At 42.7% G+C, this 20285-nt stretch overlaps 3 protein-coding genes across 5 annotated transcripts in view; 2 read left to right on the forward strand and 1 right to left on the reverse strand.

The window, feature by feature from the left end:
- The first annotated feature begins 460 nt into the window (after positions 1–460).
- On the forward strand, positions 461–9253 carry tmem269 (transmembrane protein 269). 3 transcript variants are annotated; one of them, XM_068733802.1, is made up of 7 exons: positions 461–549; positions 1827–1870; positions 4378–4525; positions 4860–4957; positions 6039–6182; positions 6280–6480; positions 6712–9253. In XM_068733802.1, the coding sequence occupies exons 2-7, from the start codon at positions 1846–1848 to the stop codon at positions 6819–6821; spliced, it is 726 nt and encodes a 241-aa protein (XP_068589903.1). In that variant the 5' UTR covers positions 461–549; positions 1827–1845; the 3' UTR covers positions 6822–9253. The 3 variants fall into 3 exon arrangements, with proteins under 3 accessions (XP_068589903.1, XP_068589902.1, XP_068589905.1); XM_068733801.1 differs by having other exon boundaries at positions 473–730; XM_068733804.1 differs by lacking the exon at positions 461–549 and adding an exon at positions 684–730 and having other exon boundaries at positions 2938–4525.
- A 1762-nt stretch (positions 9254–11015) lies between these two features.
- Positions 11016–13017, reverse strand: si:ch73-206d17.1 (tyrosine-protein kinase STYK1). Its single transcript, XM_068732700.1, has 6 exons — positions 12719–13017; positions 12065–12256; positions 11924–12002; positions 11519–11726; positions 11393–11412; positions 11016–11116 (listed from the first exon to the last, which is right to left on the reverse strand). The coding sequence occupies exons 1-6, from the start codon at positions 12884–12886 to the stop codon at positions 11016–11018; spliced, it is 768 nt and encodes a 255-aa protein (XP_068588801.1). The 5' UTR covers positions 12887–13017.
- A 1963-nt stretch (positions 13018–14980) lies between these two features.
- magi3a (membrane associated guanylate kinase, WW and PDZ domain containing 3a) overlaps positions 14981–20285 on the forward strand; it is a 46156-nt gene continuing 40851 nt past the window's right edge. The window contains 1 exon segment of the mRNA XM_068732701.1: positions 14981–15287. Within this exon segment, the coding sequence (XP_068588802.1) occupies positions 14981–15287 (307 nt within the window).

Genomic DNA, 20285 nt, shown 5'->3' on the forward strand with positions numbered 1-20285 from the left:
GGAATGATATAATAAAGCACCTGTTAGATATGACAAACAGTATACCTCTGGGGTCTTGCATGAGGGTTAAAGGATTAAGCATTGAGTATTGAAACACTCTCACAAGGGGATACAGTTTATGATAACTCAGTTAACAGTTAATGAGTTAACTCTTATGTGAAGGGTTGCCATTCCACTGCCTAAACACCAGAACTGGATCAACAAGTAGGTCAACAGTAATAGTTTGACTCTCAAAGACAAGTGAACACACTTCACGAGTCTGCAAAAATCTTGTTGAAATACTAACTTCTTAAAAACATTTAAAAATGCAATATTAACAATAATTGTACCCAATTATTGTACACCCAAACTGGTTTTAAAACATGTTGTTAAGCGAACACACCACACGAACAGGTTTGACAACTATTCGGGATGTAACACCATCCGCTAGCTGAATTGTCATAAAAGAAACTAACGGCAATAGGAGCGTCATTTCCGGTGGAATATTCCAGCGGATTTACCCTTGGTCTTTAAAAGGACGCGCTGAAGTAGATGCTGTGAAGCTGAAAGGTAAACGGCCTGTGTTGTGCATACTGTAGTCAGCGTATCGACTCAAAATACTAAAGACAGATAAGAGACACAGAGATCAACCACGTGATAAAGAAAAGGAAAGACAACAAGCTCCCCCGGCACGCGCGTTTAGACGTCATTGGATTTGTCTATATTTTGTAATCTTTGGAGGTCCTTTCAGGTAAGATGAGACAATCCGCATGTGTTATTGGTACCTGTATCTCCATTATCAATGGTGAATAGATTTTTTTTTTTGTTTTAGCGCAAATTATAGGCCCGCTTTGTATGAGTCGGACCGTTCGATTGTGACGCAGTTGCGAGCTGACTCCAGCCTCCTCATGCTGCGTGTTTTACTGCTCTAATTATCTTCATCGTCAACCATTGTTTATTCATGAAAAATTGACTGAGCATTACGCCTTTTTTTTTTTTTTTTTTTTTTTTTTTTCTTTTTTTTTTTTTTACAGAAAAGCCTGAAACCACATCCATGCGATTTTAAACGAGAACGATACAAACGTGTCAGGAAATTAACCAAAACAGGCGCGCGCTGTACAACAACTATGATCTAGCAACGCACCTGTCTAATTGTAGTCTTGTAATTTGGTGCGAACAAAAGAAAATAAAAAAAATAACCCAGCTCAGTGGTGCTCTGAGGAGTTTCAGGGGTTAAAAAGGGTGTGTGATGAGGAATGTATTCTAGTTTTTACAGGAAACGTGCGTCGAGTCACCTGTTCCGTTAGATCATTTGATTTTCTAGCTGGTGATGTTTTTGTCTGCGCAGAGGCCGCGCCCCCCCCCACACACACACTCCGCCGAGCGGCCGTAAACCAGCAAGCGTTTCAGAAGCCGAGTCAAATTTGGGAAGCGTAAAAGAACACCCATGGGTGAATTTTCTGGCATACAGCCAATTATGTATTTGGGATTTTGCCATCATACTTTCAATATATGGAAAAAAAAAGAAAAAAGCGGTTGTTGTTGCGCACATTCAAAACATTTAAGAATTATTCAGCCATACAATGACAGTCCAGCTAATAGCGCTAAAAGAAGTCATGGAATGCAAAATAATACAGATTTACAAGTAATGGTGTAGCTAAATGCGTAGGCATATGGTTTCCAAAACTGATAACCTAAAATCTTTTTATGGACTTTCTGTGGCATGATGTTGTACCTTGTTTTTATTAGTTATTTTCACATAGTCTATCGATCATGCTCAAACAATGTATGGTTGAATGTCATAATGCTAATATAAGTAAGCATCTTTTAACTGTTTCATTTTACAGCTGTGAGCCAGAGACAATCATGATCCTGCTGTCTCCCTCTTCTGGTAGGTACTTGTTTCTAAATTGCACCTCAACAGGTGGATTATTATTTACATGGGTGCCAGAGGGCAGGCCTATACATGTAGGTCTGCTTGGATCAAATTAGCCTGGAAAACCACCACTAATGTGCTGAGCGAGTTTTTAAGAAGTTTGAACTTCAAAAATATTTTTTTGTAAAAACAACAACAACAACAACAACATAGAATACATATAGCATAAAGTAGATATGAGAAAGTTACGATATGCAATTATAATAAAGTATGTGCAGGTAAACGTCAACACCAACACATTAATATACACTGTATGTAGTCCACACAGTTTGAGGATAGTTTATTGTGATATATATATATATATATATATATATATATATAATGTTTTATTGTTATGAATTCATATTACAGAATCACAAACCACACTCATTAGAATGTATAGGAACACATGTTGAATGGTGTATAGTATTTAGAACGAATTGCAACTGTATTGCCTTTTCCCCTCGACTATATGCCACTAACACAAAACACAGTTAACTCAGTGAAAATGTAAATAGTTTATATAGTTCAAGTCAGATTATCCCTGTTCTGAATTGTTTTCCTTGTTTTCCGTTTAGTCTTGGTAGTTGTTACCAGTTACTGTAACATAGCAGAGCATTGCATAACAAGGGCCTGCCCAGCATGCTTTGCAGTCATTAGGCAGCGATCCAGAAGTAGAGGCCTGCTTGCAATTGTCTCTGGCTTTATCCTCTTTTTATTTGTGACCGAGACAGTGTCTTAAGTGGTTAGTGCAAAACTTGGCAGTGAGATCTGCCACCTCACTGGCTTTGCACATGGGGCTGCACGTGTGCCTCCCTAATTGTATTTACTGTGAGTAAAGTTAATGAACCTGACTATTCCATTAGCAAACTGCATTAACTGATGTGTTTGTTTACCCATGAACAGTTTTCAGATAACAATCCAAATGCCAGGTTGTGAATTGTTTTAAAAAAATCCAAAATGAGAAGTAGAAAGCATGCTGTCAAGTAAAAGTGTAAGTTATTGTTGGCTTTTGCTGTGTCTCATACGCTGTTTTCTTTCAGATGAAGAATGTCTTGAACTCGCCTGGCTTTGGAATCACAGGAAGTTCAGGGTGAAAAACACAAGGGTTGCTAAAGCAACGTTTAAAATTCTTAAAATTTTGCAGGTCATTTATCTGTGCACTCTGTCTTAGACAGTAACTATGACTAGAGAGAAAGCATTAAGCTCACAAGAGCGGAGGCAGACAGGAAACACTGATTTCTTTGTTTTACTTCATTAAAAAACATCACAGCTTTGTGGGGGGGGGGGGGGTGGAAGAAGTATTTGGCTGGGGCGAGGCAGTGTCAGCAGTCATTCCATCTTGCTGACTAAGTTGTGGCGCTATCGCCTTTTTGTCAAACTAAAGTTTGTCAAGTAATTGTACATTTTACTAACTGCACTTCAAACAAACTTAATCAAACTATTAAAATTGGCTTTACACCCCCGTGCAGTTATGTAAATAAGGACAGGTTGTAGACATATCTTTATGCCATGATCCCAATTAAAGCCTCAGCTACAGTGATATTAATAGATTTAATAGTGAGCTATGTGTGTGCTGCTGCCATGTCCTTGTCTCAGGCCACCACGTCTTATCAGGCTAATAGATCTCACGTCTGGTCTGTGTCTATTGGAGTAGGTCCAACTCAATCTCACTATAGCCAATGGTGTATGTGGTAGTCCCCTAACTGTTTATAACTTGTTTACCACACCAGCATTCGTGTGCATTTGACTCCTGATATGATTACAGTTGAGCACTAACACTCCACATGCATCCTGTTCAGACATGTATCCTTTTGATGTTTTTTCCTTTGCAAATATGATCATATCCATTTGATTTTTGAAGTTTACTGCATGCTGCTTTTACAATGTTATAATAATGTTCATTGCATAGATGTAACTCATAATGTAATGAGTAGATCATGAGACACTGTAATGTTGCATGCTATAGGCTGTGAATGAATGAAAGTACAGTAACAAATGCATTTTAGTGATCTGAAAGTGGATGAATGTATCGTATGGTCGGTCTTCGTCCAATAAACATACGTCTTGGTAAGTGATGCTTCTTTTACATTAGACAGGGGAATCGCTTTTAAAGCAATATTTTTGTTTTAAAGACAGATAAAAAAACCCACACACATATGTTACAATATCTTGCCATATGTATTCATAGTGTACAAAATATTGTATAATTTATAAAAAATAAATTCATTATTCATTCATGACTGGTAAAGCATTAGGAATACTTTCAGAAGTTTTACACATTTTTTCTTTTCACTTCAACTGAAGTTTGACTCACTGGGATATAATTATTAAACTATCCCCGATATAGACGCCTTCATCAAAAGGCCAGCTGGCACGGTCACCCGATGATGATAGTAGGGATTTAGCTGTTAGCTTTAGCAGGGCAGGGGTTATTGACATAACACAGACAACTACTAACTGCTGCTGTTGTGTGGTCTAAGGTCTCTTCCAGTGTACCAACAAGCTCTTTCTGAGTGATGACGCCACAGGACTCCAGATCAAGGAGTTTGCGCGTAAAAATGCAGCCAATGCTCTGTCAGTTGCTAACATGGTCATGGGCATTGCCTCCATTCTCAGCAGTCTAAATGGGTGAGTTTACATTGTTAGATCTTACTATCTGGAGCAGTCAGGGGTGACCAAACTCTATGGCTTGGTCGGAATCATTGTAATCTGTTGTATTTTAACAACTTTAGTTATTACGGTGGCAAAAATATATAAGCAAAAAATAAAACGACATTTCACAAAACAGAAAACAAAGGAATGTGTCACAAAACTAACAAAATAAAAAAATATATATATAATTTTTTCTGTTTTGTTTATATTTTAGCCCCTCAGGCCCACAGTAATTACTAAAATTTGACTTTGAACCCCCTCGGAAAATCCTTAATTTTTAATAAAAAGTATGTTTTTTGTTTTTGTTCAGGCACCATCATGCTGCATGCTGGCTGGTTCTGATTGGCTATCTTCTGGATTTGGCAGATGGAGCGGTTGCCAGGCGACTCGATGCCTGCTCTGCGCTGGGTAAGTGGAGTGTTGTTGTCGGGAGCCATTACCAAAGATAAACCTTGACTCGGGTGTTGGCAGGGCTCGCTGCACAGTCCTTTTGTCTGGACTCTGCAATCAGGCCGCTCAAAGTCATAAACAACAGGGACCAGCAGAAGGAAACACCGCCACTGAATACTCTGGATAGTCTTACAAAGTATCCAATAGAAGAATCATACATATTTAATGGAATGTAACTTGAGCTTTATCAAATAGCAGCTTTTTAGCTTTTTTTTTTTACTCCACAAATTATACAATTTTGAAGATGTCGCTTGCTTTCAAAAGAGCACAGCACTGTACATATTCAACGAAGAGGCACAAATAGCTGTTTTAAAAGCTTCTGGTGTGAAAGTTCACATTTTCTCTGAAGCCCAAAATAGCTCCCAGGTGCATCACAATACATCGTCTGCTGCACATTTCAGGGGGCTTTGTGTCCCGACGGGGTTTTTCTGCATGACTTTGCAGGTGGATGTTGTTGTGTCCCGTCTCCCCCCCCCCCCCCCCCCCATGTGTTTTGTCAAATGAACAATCACTTTCTGATTAAGCAGCCTAATTCCACAGGATCACGCTCCAATTGTCTATTTTATCCCGTTGCTTTGGCTTCTCTGCATATCTGAAATTGCTAAAATTGTTGACCCTGGACTGTGGAATTCCACCTCTGTCATCTGAGCCGGGGCCTGAATCACCTCATCCTCATCTGCTGAAACCATGCGCTGTGCTCTTGGGGAGATAAAGAGACGAGGCAGTGGAGAATGTTGTTTATAGAATGGCGGCCCGTTTGGGCGGACTCTGAAATTTCCACTTGGAGATTTTCACACATGCACATTGTCAGTGACCGTACCGGCGAGATGATAACATATCTACACTTTGATAGAATGTAACCTCATGACTAAATTACTGTCGGATTTAAAGAAGTGTAATAATGGAACAGTTGGCGCTCACTAGAAGCTCTTCTAATGCCAATTATTCAGATTACATTTCAATCCAATAAAATTATTATCTCCTTGTGAACTTCACAGAGCCACGTTTGCTATTCCCACTTTTCTTTTTTCATGTTCAGGTGCAAAGCTAGATGATTTTGCTGACTTCACGACCTTTGGGATTGCCACTTCATTGCTCCTAAGGACATCTGACCTGCTGGACAACATCCTATGCGTGTGTTACGTCTTGTCAGTGTTTACCCGCCTGTGTTTCTTTACAAGCGGTAAGTTCCAAAATGTATAGTTACTATACATCTATGCTGTTTTTTGAATTTTCTATTTAAAGGACCTAGTGGAAATGTGTTCTTGTTCGGTCCCTAGGGATCCCATTCATGTATCGCGGCCTGCCCTGCATCTACTCCTCGGCCATCCTGGCCAGTGCCTCTCTGCTGTCGGGGGGAAACCTGGCCTTGCTGCGGGTCATTGCGGTGGCCATGATCCTCTTCATGATCAGCCAGAACTTCTACCCCCATGACAGAGTGCTGGAGTCCCAGGCCTGGAAGAAAGCAGTCTACGCTGGAGGTAAAGCCATTTCAAAACAAAAAAACAAATCCAGTATGATTCACATTTCTCTTGGACAAATTAGATATCAGGTACAACATTTAGCATCTGCATGCGGTAGCGACATCTAGCCATGTAGATAGTTTCGGTAAACAGGGCTCCTTTTCTGCTAATACATGCTGCTTTGTCAATTTGTCAGTGTTTTTACTCTTAACATCTCACTACACTTCTATTTTTTTGTGTTATTTCCAGGAGTTATCATGCTGTTCTGCTCATCCTTCCCCCCTGCATGTGTGTACTATCTGCTGTGGTCAGTCTCCTACATTTTGTTCCCAACATCCCTTTGGAGCAGTAAAGTGTAAATGGGTACTGGCTTTGTCCAAAACTCCCATGTAGGTGTGCTTCTATAGCCCATCTGGGTGAACTGAGGCTTCCAGACTGCTGCTGCTCCCTACTGCCATGGAGGATCCAAGCTGAAACATGCTCATGTTCCACAGGCGAACACTCGCTCTATTTGATTTTTTTTTTATTTTGATGCGACACCTCTAAAACAGAGCCCAGATTCAAGAGAGTTAGAGTGAGGGATGAGAAGTGCATTTTAATGTTCCTAAAGTAAGGATGAGCCTTCATGCCGTCTTATGTCTGTGCTGCATTTTCACTGAATCCAGGGGGCAGATGGCTTGTTCCACAAATTTTCATCAGGTTCATCTCCCGTGTAATCTCCCTACTTCAATATTAGTCCAATCTTTCGTCGATGTTGTGAACACGCAGCAGCGCACGTCATTTTCTCACAGGATGAGATAAAAAAAGAACACTAAATAAGTACACATTTTTAATAGATTTCTGCTTCGGATTTTGATTTTTAAAATGTTTAATTGTGTAATCGCACAGGCTCATAACTCTTATTATGATGCGTGTTGAGCATTAATGCTTAATGAGTAACTGTTCGAGTGCTGCGGTATGTAGGTAAAGCCTTTAATCATATACAAGATTTCTCAGCAACATTTTACCAGATTCAAATTCAATGTCCTTTCTGCTTTATAACACAGTAACGGGCGTTCATACAGCACTGTCACCAATTCTGTGTTAACTGTTAATGTTTTTATCAGGTTTGAGGTCACTTCACTTTCACAGCATTCAGGTCATGATGTGGGTTTCCTCGTAATACATTTTTTTCCATTTTGTAAGCGTCTAAAATCCAGTGACTTACAGTAAGAAAACTTCTAACGTAATGATGCAGTCATTCCTAATAATAGATTTGCTGTTAGAATATTTTCAAAATGCTTCCATATTGCTTTCGTGTGTCATTTTATTTGGTCATTGTATGTGTTTGCCTCCGTTTTAGGAGGCATTGCGGTTTAAATAGTAAATCCACAATGGATCACGCCCTATGGTAGTCGATGAGTTGAGGTGGAGTCAGGAATGCAACAACGTGTGTGTGTGTGTGTGTGTGTGTGTGTGTGTGTGTGTGTGTGTGTGTGTGTGTGTGTGTGTGTGTGTGTGTGTGTGTGTGTGGATGCATACATAGCACCACAGCAGCAGTTTTCTGCCTTGTGATTCAATGTGAATTTTCCCTTAAAGAGCAACAACACACAGGCTGCCCTCGCTGCAAAGTTCTGCCTCCACCTTTTTAAGGTGTCGTCACATTGCACACTACATGACCACTTCTAGTGGTGGAGCGGCACTGACCCGTAAAAACACACAAGGAAGGAGAGTTTAAGTGTGTTGTTAATCTTTAACTTGGCCAGTATTCAGTCTGAGAGACATCACTTTTTTCGTAGATACTGTTTCACAATGTGTAATTGTGCCTCCTTGCATTGCGTGTGTGACAAATGCTGAAGTTATACAGTATACCCATATTTAAGTTTATGTCTCCACACCTTCTGAAAACGGTCATCTTTGACCTTGTAATCTGAGATTTCAAAATAAAAGGTATGACAACACTCACAACTTAAGTTCAGTGAATTTAATGGTTTTAACCCTCTTATAAATGATATCAGAACCCGGAAGACATGAACTTTTGTATTCATTTTGTTTTAAAAGCCTATTGGGGAGACTCATTCAGATAACTCTTAAAATGCTAACACTATGAGCGATCTAGTTTGAGTTTTCTGAGGGAACTCTAAAGCAGAATTTCCTAAATCAAGAAAATGAAACACAAAAGCCCATGTGTTCTGGTTCTGATATTGATCTAAACCCACTGTGGTTCTTGACCTGGTGACAATAACCAATGTTGTGAAAATAATCTAAAGTGTAAAGTGCATAATATGGCTGGGGCTATGTGACTGATGTTTTCTATCCCGATAAAAGTCATTTGATATCCCCACAACGATACAGTATATCACGATGAAGCATTTTTTCTGGTAATTCAAAAAAAATAGTCTGTATGAAATAACCACATGGTAATGTCTATTTTTGTACACTCCTGTGTCAATTACATACTTGACAGAAGAGTACTGAGTATTTTCCCCATTTAAATAAGAACTTTAGTGCAAAATCTTCTGAGAAATTTGAGTTACAATGTGCTTGTAATCAATTTAGACAGCATAGTCGTGTATCATGATATCTCGATGAATGTGTTAATGATTTGATTGCATTTGAAAGACAAATTATCATATTGAATAATTGCCCAGCCCTATACTCTGAACGGAACACAAATCTACTCTGGTACATTCTGCTTTCCTGTGTGGGTGTTTTGGTTTTGAAACTGTGAAGCCACAGTCATGTACGCATGCGAAGAGCATTACAAATACAAAAATTGTACTTTGCCCAATGAATAAAAAACTGATCTTGATGAACGTGTGCTTTTGTTTTTATTGTCCATATAAGTTTGACAATAAGTTTATATAAAAACGATTTGCTTTCATTGTCATGAGTTCATCAAATCATTAATGTTTGTCTAAAACTGTAAAGAGACATTCTGTACATGATACCTATTCAATGGTGGACATTCAACACATGGATGTTACATTAGATTCCTACAGATAATCACAGTTTATATGTTTCCTATGGGGAGGTGTAGCGACGCACCGCCGTTACCTATGCTGTGGACAGTATTTGAAATGTGATGTGATGACGTTACAAAGGAAAACACACACACACACACACACACACACACACACACACACACTGTTATTGGATAGATTTATTTGTAGGACTGTGAATGGGCACATCTGGGACAAAGATGTTCCATTTAGTCCTCCCTGCGAACAAACAAACAGACAACTGCAATGAGTGACTGATTGAACCGGCCAGATTGTAAGACTGTCTAATTAGTTATGTGGCAGAACAATATTATGTATATGCAGTATATTGCCAAGATAAAGGTTAATTTATATATGGCAACAACTCACCTCTGCAAAATAGTTCCCCCGGAGCTTTATAGTTCCGGGAAGTACCAACTACAGGAAGCGGGTAGGGGTTTATTTAGATTAATTATTTGTTTTATAATTGACTCTATTTATAGGGATGGTACATGGTGTTAACTTATTATTGATATCTTTGGGGTTGGTGAAATCATGTGACTATTTATTGTACATATATTGTTATCGATATACTTACCTGTAGATGGTCTGTCTGGTCTAATTAGTCACCAGGTGTATAAAAAGGAGCTCGTTTTGTTGTGTAGCGAGACGGGTGGAGACTAGTAGACACTGGTGTGATCTTTGAATATCCAAATAAATGAAGCTTCAGCTGAAACCTCATCCGGACTCCTGATCTGCTCAGTTCCCTCCATGGACGCTCGGGCATCCAAACAGTAGGTGTTGCCATATTTGGTAGCACATGAGCCAATGAGAGCCGTCCTGCCTTTCTGTCATACTCAAAAACGTCCATGACATCAAGAACACAAATGTCTTTAGCAGCCGCCAAATGCTGTGAGCACTTCCCAACAGTACTTCATGAGATCATACCTAAAAGAATACAAAAGGAATCCTCTACACATGTTTCTACAGTAGCCCAGAAAGGACAAACCAAACCCTGGCTGTAGCTGGCTTGGACAGGGAGGGACGAGCAGATGGGTATTAAATTGGTTGCAATCTGCAACCTCTAGAGATGATGCCAAGAAATCCGACACACTGGACCTTTAAGTTTGACTTAGCACAAAGGTTAGCAGCCTGGTTCTGCTCGGGGATAGCAAAATATACCCGACTGCACCTTGTAAGTTTTTACACTTTGGTTTTTGTATAAACAAATGGAATATTGTTTAAATTAGTGAATTTAAGATATGCTGCATCTTTTTGTTACCTTTTGGAGAGAGAAAGGCTAGCTGCTCCCCCTGCTTCCAGTCTTTGTGCTAGCTGGTTAGCATTGCTGGCGTCATATTAACAGACAGACCTGAGAGTGGCATTGACTTCTCATATACATTTTCAACAGAAAGCTTTTATTTCCCAAAATGTCTGTTTCTTCAACTTCTTTGACTTTTTGTTGTAATAGCTCAAGAAGAAGAATTAAATGGAAATGCAACTTTCATGAGTATAAATTGACTCAATTGCTAACACTACATCAAGGGATATATATTACTCTATGTTAATTAAGTCTATTTCTTACTAGTTTACTTACAAAGGTCCTCCACAATTCTCTGGTCTCTTCATTTGATAAGATCCCTGTAGCTTTGAAAGCACATACAGAGGCTCCAGCTCAGGGTATGGGGGAGAGCCTGAGATAAATTAATGTGACTTTTATGGTAACATGTGAAGCTGCATCACCATTGTGTCACGATCCAATACTACAGATTGTAGAAATCAGAAACATTTGGAAGATATGAAAAGGCTTAAAGGTATTAAACATATCACGAAAAACTGACTTTTTCAGTCTTTTTTCAGTCTTTTTTTTCAACATCAAAGCATGTAAACATATACTCGTAAAAACCCAGAAGTATGAATCTGAAAATGAGCATGATGTGGGTACAGATAATGGAACATGCAGCTTTAACTTAAGGTAATCAGTTCATACAGTCACCACCTAGGGAAAAGAAAATGTAAAATGTTTTGACTCATATTGATTCTAGCTGGGGGGTTTTGTGTGTCTATTGGTTTGTTAGCCATAACTCTGCCCTTACACGTCGCTTCTGTCGATACTGAGCTGCATCCCGATACTCTCTGGAGCCACCTCTGCTGCCCTCCGCCTAATTGGTGGATCCATTTTACGGCCTCTAAATGCCCCGCCCAGTCCAGACACCCGAGCTGAGAGGACTGGGCCAATTAAGATATTCCTGGCAGCAACATCCCCATGCACCAGCCTGTGCTCTGACATCAGGTAATCCTGACGGAGGGGCCAATTACAGCCAAACAACGTCAATCTTTGGTTGAAATATTCATTCAAAATTCAAGAGAAACGTATACGGGGGATATTGGTATGTAGGTCGTTACCTGCTGCGGTACAGAATGACATCATCAGCGGAGCAAGACATCTAAATTCTCGTTTTAGTTGTTTGTTGGGAATAATCGGGTCAACAAAAAAGGGCCTGCTGCAACCTGCTTTGCCACCAATAACACTGACCTCTCAGAGAAGTTCAGCGATGGATCTGCAACGTTTGAATTCTTCTAGATTCTTCCAATTTAAGAATCGGAGATGGCATGTTCAGGTTTCAACTAAAGCTGTGTACCACCGTTACATTTCTGAGCGTCCAGAGTGAGTGAAGGAGGTTCCCTGGGCTGTAGGCCTCTAAGACCAGATACATGGGCAGATGCTTGGTCTGACAGTACAGCATCCGCACCACGTTCTTATGTTTACACACTGTAGCGTGGAAGAGGGTAATTGCAATATACTGTATATCTATTGAATTAATCTGGCCCCTCTACCTCTGAAAACACCAATGGTTTCGTCACATACGAACGACTCTGATCATGCTGTACCTCGGAGGCACTTAACCACCACAGCAGAGGAGTCTCTGGCTCTCTTCTTTAGCAGAGCTTTACAAATGGGGCCATGACGACCCGTCTGCCAAAACTCTAGTCCCTCAAGGACGGACTCTTTGTGGATTTCCCAGGGATACAAATCTGCCTGGACCTTTGGAGCGCTTACACATACTGCAGTCAGGGATACACTCTGCTGGCCTGTTGAAAAACACAACAGTAACTGCAGCTTTATTGTGAACCAATGATATACAGTAGTAGCACCTGGTGTTGTTCACTTGTGAAAAAATAACCTTTATACAGAAGATATACAGTTACTGCACTGGATGCCATTTGTAAAATGTGCTGGGGTGCTAGGTCTTCTTTGTTTGTTCTTGTGGAGATTGTAGAAAATCAGAGCCCACCACTAAAACTGGGCTCAGAGTCAACAGACAAGGGGTGATAATTACAGCAAGTGGACCCGCCGACTCTAAAACGAGAGACCAAAGAAGAAGCATGTGGAGAATAGGAAGAGAGGAGTAGCCTATGAGTTTGCGTTGCAATAACTGCCATGTGTTCAACTTGCAGCACATGGGGAGCCAGGTGTCGTTGCATCCATTAAGGAGCAGCTGGCATTTCTCCCATATGAGAGAAACGGACGATCATATCAGCGGGTGAGATTCATAAAGGTTCACCCCTGTGTAGAAAGTAAAACTATTAAGCAACTGATGATTAAAGAAAACAAAGCAAGGGATGAAGTATCATTTCTACAGTTTTCCTACCTGACACCTGATGCTACAACGATCGAGCAAACACACATTCCCAAACCGTATAGTATAAAATATAACCGCAGCAGCAAGATGGAAAATCACAATAACAAGACTGTTTATCAGCTGCTTTTAGAAAATGGCCTCAGCTTTTTTTTTGGGGGGGGGGGGGGGGGGGGGGGGGGTCTGAAAGTAGACTAACTGTTAATCATCGACAAATCCCCAGAAGTGATAACATTAACAGGTGTTGTGGTGACACCTACGGCTGCCTCAACAGTTAACTGATTAAACTGTAAATGTGCGCACAAAAGGGGTTTATTCAGTTTGTTTTGTAGGCCCCATGTGGAAAATGATGCTCTGTCTCAGGAACAGAATAGCATATAATCTATTAGAGGTACAAATAACACTAAAAAAAACAGATAAAAGCAATAAAAACAAGGAAACACAGTGGGAGTGTGTGTAAAAGTGCATACGCTGGTTATAAGTGTTCTGGTATCTAATTTTAAAAGCACAATAAGTTTGTTTATTTGATTATAGTAGTAGTGTTGTTATTGGTGCTTGGGATGATATACAACCACTAGAGGGCAGACTTGCGCAAGAAATTGCCTCCAACCAGTAGCCGAGTCCTCAGTTCTGAGAGCAGGAAATATTGCAATTTGCATGGTTTCAACAACAATAAAGCCAAATTATCACACATTGTAGTCCACAGAATAAAGAACACATTGGACAAATTGCATGTAAACTGTATGTCGACTATCAATAAGCATCTCCCACGTGAAAAGATGTGTCCCAGGGCTTGGAGCTCCGCCTTGCTTTTTTTTTTTTTTTAACACACCATGGAAACAAAAATCCAGCGCTTCTCAGCGCTAGAAGCCCCGCCCCTTGCCAGTCTTTATTGGTTCAACAGAGATACTTTACGACCGCCCCCCCCCCCCCCCCAATCTCTGATTGGACAGAAGCTCCTGCATTCAGGAAAAGCAACACGGAAAAAGATCAAAAAAAGTTATGGAGTGAAGCCTAATCGGATCACGTCCGTTGCATGGCTGCGTAGTTTTGTTTTTTTTGTCAGTAGAAAAGCGCAGAAGTGCACCGAGCGCGTAACGGAGAACGAGAAGCAGGGCTTCAGTTTGGTGAGGATCAGATTACTGATCCGACCGAGTGCCAGGTATGTTTTCCCGTTTCCAAGGACTGCCTTTGCTGATGTCACCGCGGAGGAGGGGGGGTCAGAGAGGAGGACAGGTGCGCAGAGTAAAGTTGACTCCGGTATGCTCGGATTGAAGAGCTGTCACTGGACCGAGGGAGCCGTTCTCTTGTGAAGTATTTTCTCTTTAAAGTAGCTTTCTGGGCAGTCAGATTGTCTGGTATTTTCTGGAAGTCTTTACGTGGATTATATACTCCACGCGTTTGGAACTCGCGGGCTCTCTCCCGGTGCGCACGAAACGGCGAGGGGGGGGTGGGGGGAACTCACCGGATCCGTCCTGCTCCGTGATGTCGGGGTTGTAACGGGGGTGGAGGAGGCTGCTATTGTTTTTGTTTTTTTTGAAGTTCTGTGGAATCGAGACGCCCCAAGCACCAGAACCAACACTTTCCGCTTCAATGCGACACTGACGCAGCTGATCTCGCAGCCCAGTCGCAGACAGGTGATGCCCGGGTAAATCCGATGGAAGGATCGATCATCAACAGACGGAGTTCGATCTGAGAAAGAGAGAGAGAGAGAGAGAGAGAGAGAGAGAGAGAGAGAGAGAGAGAGAGAGAGATTTGTTTACCCTGGAATGGAATACAACACGAGAAATCAGCCTCAACTTCTCTGATCTGCGATGATTTCCCCATGCGTCACTGCGTCTTAGGCTCAGAAGCGGGTCTTGCGTTGAAGGACGATCGTTCTTGGACTTCCTCCCAGGTTTACAGGAGCTACCGACAATGTCCAAGACACTGAAGAAGAAGAAGCACTGGTCCGCCAAAGTGCAGGAGTGCACCCTGTCGTGGGGGAGTTCCGGAGAGTTGGTCGCGGTGGTTGAGGTGCGCGGCGGCGCTGAGCTGGGAGAGTTCCCCCACCTCGGACACGTAGTTTCGGACGCGATGGTTTGTCACGCCGGGAGGTTTCCCTGCAGCGGGGACGTGCTGCTGGAGGTGAACGGCACTCCGGTGAGCGGACTCACCAACCGAGACACGCTGGCTGTCATCCGCCACTTTCGGGAGCCCATCCGCCTGAAGACTGTGAAACCAGGTGTGTATTTGAATCCCAATGACCCCCCCCCCCCACACACACACACACACACACACACACACACACCCAACCAAACCTGCCATGCTGTGTAAAGTGCTGTACAATGGTTGCATCACTGTAACTTGAAGATTGAGAAGCTTAGGACAGGTGAGACTAGTATCATGGACAAATAAGAGGGACTCACAGCTGAGCCCCTGTTTGTCTTATAGGGCTGTGTGTGTGTGTGTGTGTGTGTGTGTGTGTGTGTGTGTGTGTGTGTGTGTGTGTGTGTGCAGATTTATGAATAGGTGGAAGCCAGGTTTCAGGTTAGGTGTGTGTTTTACAGCTTTCATTCATTGTATGTTCATGTTATTAGCCGACTTACTAGCAATCCGTTTGCACTTCTTCATGGCTCACTGACATGACTTCTGAGTGTGTGTGAAATGTGTCAAACATACTGACAGACAAACTGTATTAGTCATGAGGGACAGAAGGTGTGTGTGTGTGTGTGTGTGTGTGTGTGTGTGTGTGTGTGTGTGTGTGTCCATGGATGGATGGATGGATTTGATGGAGGCTCTGCTGAGTGCGGTGCTTTGCAAACACTTCGCTCAGATTCGTTAATGGCTGCCTTGACCAGCTTAGACGGTGTCGGCCTGCTGGCGTTAAGGCGAGTCCGAGTCTTTAATTGAATCAATTGGGCCCTTATCCTTAAATCCTCAGGATGCTGCCTCAGCCTGGCGACTCGGATTGACACCACGACTCTTGCCGGGCAGTTATGGTGGTTTTGTGTGAAGCGGATTGGTCCTCCTGCTGCACATATAGGTTGACCCGTCGGTTAGGGTCAGCGGATGTGGTTGTAATCGATATCACAGGATTATCATGGTCACTTTTATGCGTCACAGAAGACCAAACTTCAAACACACATCGGACAATAGAATCAAGTTTGGCAAAAGTGCATTCTCTCAGTTCCACAACGTGTTCTCGGGTTTAAGTGTTTCAACATTTTCTCCGCGTTATGTAATGTTAGTTGTATTCTGACGCTGAAGCCACGCTTTGACATGCGCAGGCTGCTCACCGTCGGCTCCTCTGTTCCCCTCGGGGCCCTCGCTGTGTGTTTATATCTCTGTCCTCTTCCTCATGATTAATTCAAGCGTCATCCATCATTAATGGGTCGCTCGGTGCCAAGATGAGGTGGCGGATGGGCGGATCACATGTTAGACCGACCGGTGTGCATATAAACCTGTATGCTCGTGAGATTGGGGGAAAGTCGGGTAGCGAGGATGAAAGGCAACGGTTCAGTGTTCAAGTTTTGACTTCGTGTTTTGTCTATTTCCAAAGAAACAACACAGTGTTGCATGAGAGCCAAAACCAAGTTGCATCAGCCTGAAAGTGGAGAATTTACTTAATTTCAGTGCCCCCCCCCCCCCCCCCCCCCTTGGATTTCATTCCACTCTCCCTCCTTGCTGCCCAGTTTGACTTTACTTTATCTTTCCCCCTCAGCCGATTATGCCTTATCATCACAGTTTGCCATTCCCGCTCTCCTCTGGTATTTTCTTTCCTTTGCTATATTATCATATATTGCACTCTGATTCTCACTTTTGCCTTGGCACCCTTCCTTCCCTTCCTTTTCCATCACCAGTATGCTGTTCTTTTTTTCTTTTTCTCTCCACTAGCCACTTTATCTAAGTAAACCTAACAAATATTTAAAGTGTTGCACCACCTTTCCTCAGACTCTCACTCCCTTTAGTGGTTCCCTCTACAGGGAGTCGTTTCACTCGCCGGGCCATGACAATTAAATCAAACATATTTGACTGCTCGACACTTTCCCTCCGCTGTCAGGACAGAAAACAGAAGTTTGCCTGGAGTGGTCCTCTGGCTCCAGACCAGCCGGTGCACTCAGTATGCAGCTCTCATCCAGAGAGAGAGAGGAGCAAGGCAATAGGCAGTAACCTTGAGGGGGCAATTGAGAGTAGAGGCGTAGTGATACGGATACCTATTGCGGCTTAGAGACTTGTGAGTGGGCAGCTCATTGATTAATGCTGTAAACAGACTTAGATCTGCTTGTTTTTGCCTCCATGGAGCTTAATGGATGGACCATTTAGCTCTCAGTTCCCGGAGCAACCTTGATTCACAAATCGGGTCTAAAATGGAAACTGGGAAATTAATTAATTAATTTATTTTTTAAAAACCTTCTCTTAAAAAGCCTGAAATAATGCTAACGATATACCGAGACGACGCATCGGTTCACATTTTACAGTGCTACTCCAGAGCTTATACCTGCGCTATGTGAATGCATTTCTGAAGGCAAGGTACAGATGGAAAAACACTTATCATAGGTCAGTTTTTTTTTGTTTTTGTTTTTTTAGCTCAGCAAAGCAAAAGCACCGCGCAAACCGCTTCACACCCATTGAAAAGCACAACAAGCCGCCCCAGGCTCTGTTGTGCAAAGAGTCTTTGCGGAATCCCCCACTAAAAAGTGACCTCTGTCTTTTGATTATAAAAAAAAAATCCATTGTCGATGCATTTTGAATGCAGGTCGCATGTTATCCTGCAGAATGAAACGGATACAGAATAACATCATGTGGTAATTTGCTACTTTATACTTTTTTCTACTCGGTTTCTTCTGTTTTTGTGTCGCTGCTGTTGTCATATTCAGGTTAACACTTCATAGGTTTGCCATCAGCAGCAGCAGCGCAGCAGAGCAGTAAACGCACAGTCAGTGTTAATGTGTGCCCCCCCCCCCCCCCCCCCCCCCCACGGTGCAGTGCCTCGATGACTAAGCTGCTCTAAACTAGCTGAGGGGAGCTGTCAGGGTCTCTCAGGTTCTGTGGCTCCTTCTCTCCACGGTAAATGTAACTTCTGTTCCAGTCACTGGCTGCTTTCATCATATTTGAGACAAACAGTGCTCTCCAGATTTGTCTCAGAATTTACATTGTAAATCAGGTGAGAATTGTAACCGCTAAAGTACCAGAGTACAGACCGTTCTCTTTATGCGCTAAGCGACGGAAAAAAAAAAAAAACAATATCTGTGAACGATCATTTTTTTTATTTTTTAAATGAAATCATTTTGAATCCAGTTCTTCCTCTCGGCTCACGCTCTCCCTGCAGCTCCAAAACATGGAAGCCATTCAGTATTCTGAGTGCAAAGGGAGCTTTACTGGCACCATTCTCTGTGCTCTCTCTGCTGCATCCTATTTTCTGAGTGTCTGTGTGTGTGTGTGTGTGTGTGTGTGTTTAAGTGTACGCGTATCGCAGCTGTACACCTGATGTGACATCCACCCATCATCCCCTCCCGCTGGCTGCTCTCCCGGCTCATTCCCCAAACCTGTCACACTTCTCCGCCCTCCGCCCTGCCAGCCTGTCAGCGGCGAGGGACGGCGGTGCGAGCGGATGGGCACACTGAAGCCCCCCGTACGGCGGCGGCTGCTGTGTGAATACCAAAGCACGCCTCTGACACTCTCTTTCCATCCCTCCGTTCCTCTGTGGAGCAGCCCTCTCCTTCTGCAACTCCCAGCCCTGCACCACCAAACCATCTCCTTGTCCACCCCCCCCCCCCCCCCACACACTGTCTTCATAGTGGTTTACACCTCTGCTTCCTCCTTGCAGAAAATTAATGATGGAACAAGGAGAATGTAGGGTTGCGCAATGTGATTGCTGCATGATTCTTACAGTCTTGGAACCATCAGGGAAAGGCAGAGCTCCCTTAAATCGGCCCCCAGATGTTTAGTGGCGTGGGCATCCCTCTTCATTCCACCTCGCTGACGCCGTCCATGGAGACGCATTGCGGTAACGAACAGGCCAGCATCAAAGATAGCATTTTTTTTCGAATGAGCCATGCCTCTCACTGGCAGGCGCCATGACTTGGCAGGCATGTGTAAAGGCAGTGGAGATGAGTGCGTGCTGATTCACCAAGACTGCCTCTTTCTACTCGCTGACTGGTCGTGCTGCAACGTCAGCAGCAGCAGCAGCAGCAGCAGCAGCATCAGTGTCTGCAGGTTGCTGCTGGTGGAAACGGACGGTGTAGTTTAGAGATGTACGTACACACACACACACACACACACACACACACACACACACACACACACACACACACACACACGTACACACTCTCTCTACCTCAGAGACTCCTGCTCTCCTTCCCTCAGCCTGACTCCTAATTGGTCTCCCTGTAACAGCGGTTCGTCCTTTTTGAGATAAGACAAACAGTGCATATACACAACAGGCAGCTCCTATATCATGAGGAACGATAACCTCCTCTGCTGCATCATATGGATACCGCTCACCTTTTTTTCTTTTTTTTCTTTTTGTTTTTACCTTGTTTTAAGTTTCACTGTGGTTTTATGTCGCCATGCATTTAAAAGTGAATGTCTCCTTCGTGAAAAAGGACACTGATCGCTGCAGGTAGAAGTAAACAAGGTATTTTTGGGACATCGCTTCTGGAGCTGTTCCGATAACAATACCGGTATCAGAAATGCCTCAGTTGCGGTTTTTAAAATGGTGGATCGGGTAGCAGCGAGTATGCAAGTCTCATTTACAACAACAACACACGTCGCTCACCATATTGCTCAAAGAAAAAAAAGAAGACGAAATGGAGAGAAAGTAAAAAAGCAGTCTATGCACCTACCAACTTTCACATTTCACTTATTTTCTTTTGTATTGAGGGATTTCTTTTCCATTAAAATCATCCCTCTACTTTGCTCTGGCAGTTTCATCTTAACCCGTGTTGCACTACAGGATGACAAAGTAATCAGTGACTGGTTCAGCGATGGTGACGCAATCGTTTTGGTAACTTGTCAGGATTTTGTCCCCTCTTGTGATCCTTTAACATCGTCTTTGCGTCGCTGTAACTGACCAACTCCACCGACTTCCTACTCTATAGCCAGACCTAGTATCTCCAGAGTGCTGTGTCAGCGCTAAAGAAAGGTTTGGCTCCACACATTATCATTGTGGTAGGAGGGAGGAAGGGAGGGAGGGGGGATCCTCTGGCTCGTTTGTATTTCTTTAAACCCAAGTCTGTCT

Source organism: Cebidichthys violaceus, unplaced genomic scaffold (genome assembly GCF_023349555.1).
Source record: "Cebidichthys violaceus isolate CVI_PGR_0920_01 unplaced genomic scaffold, fCebVio1.0.p SCAF_6, whole genome shotgun sequence".
NCBI classification, from domain to species: Eukaryota; Metazoa; Chordata; class Actinopteri; order Perciformes; family Stichaeidae; genus Cebidichthys; species Cebidichthys violaceus.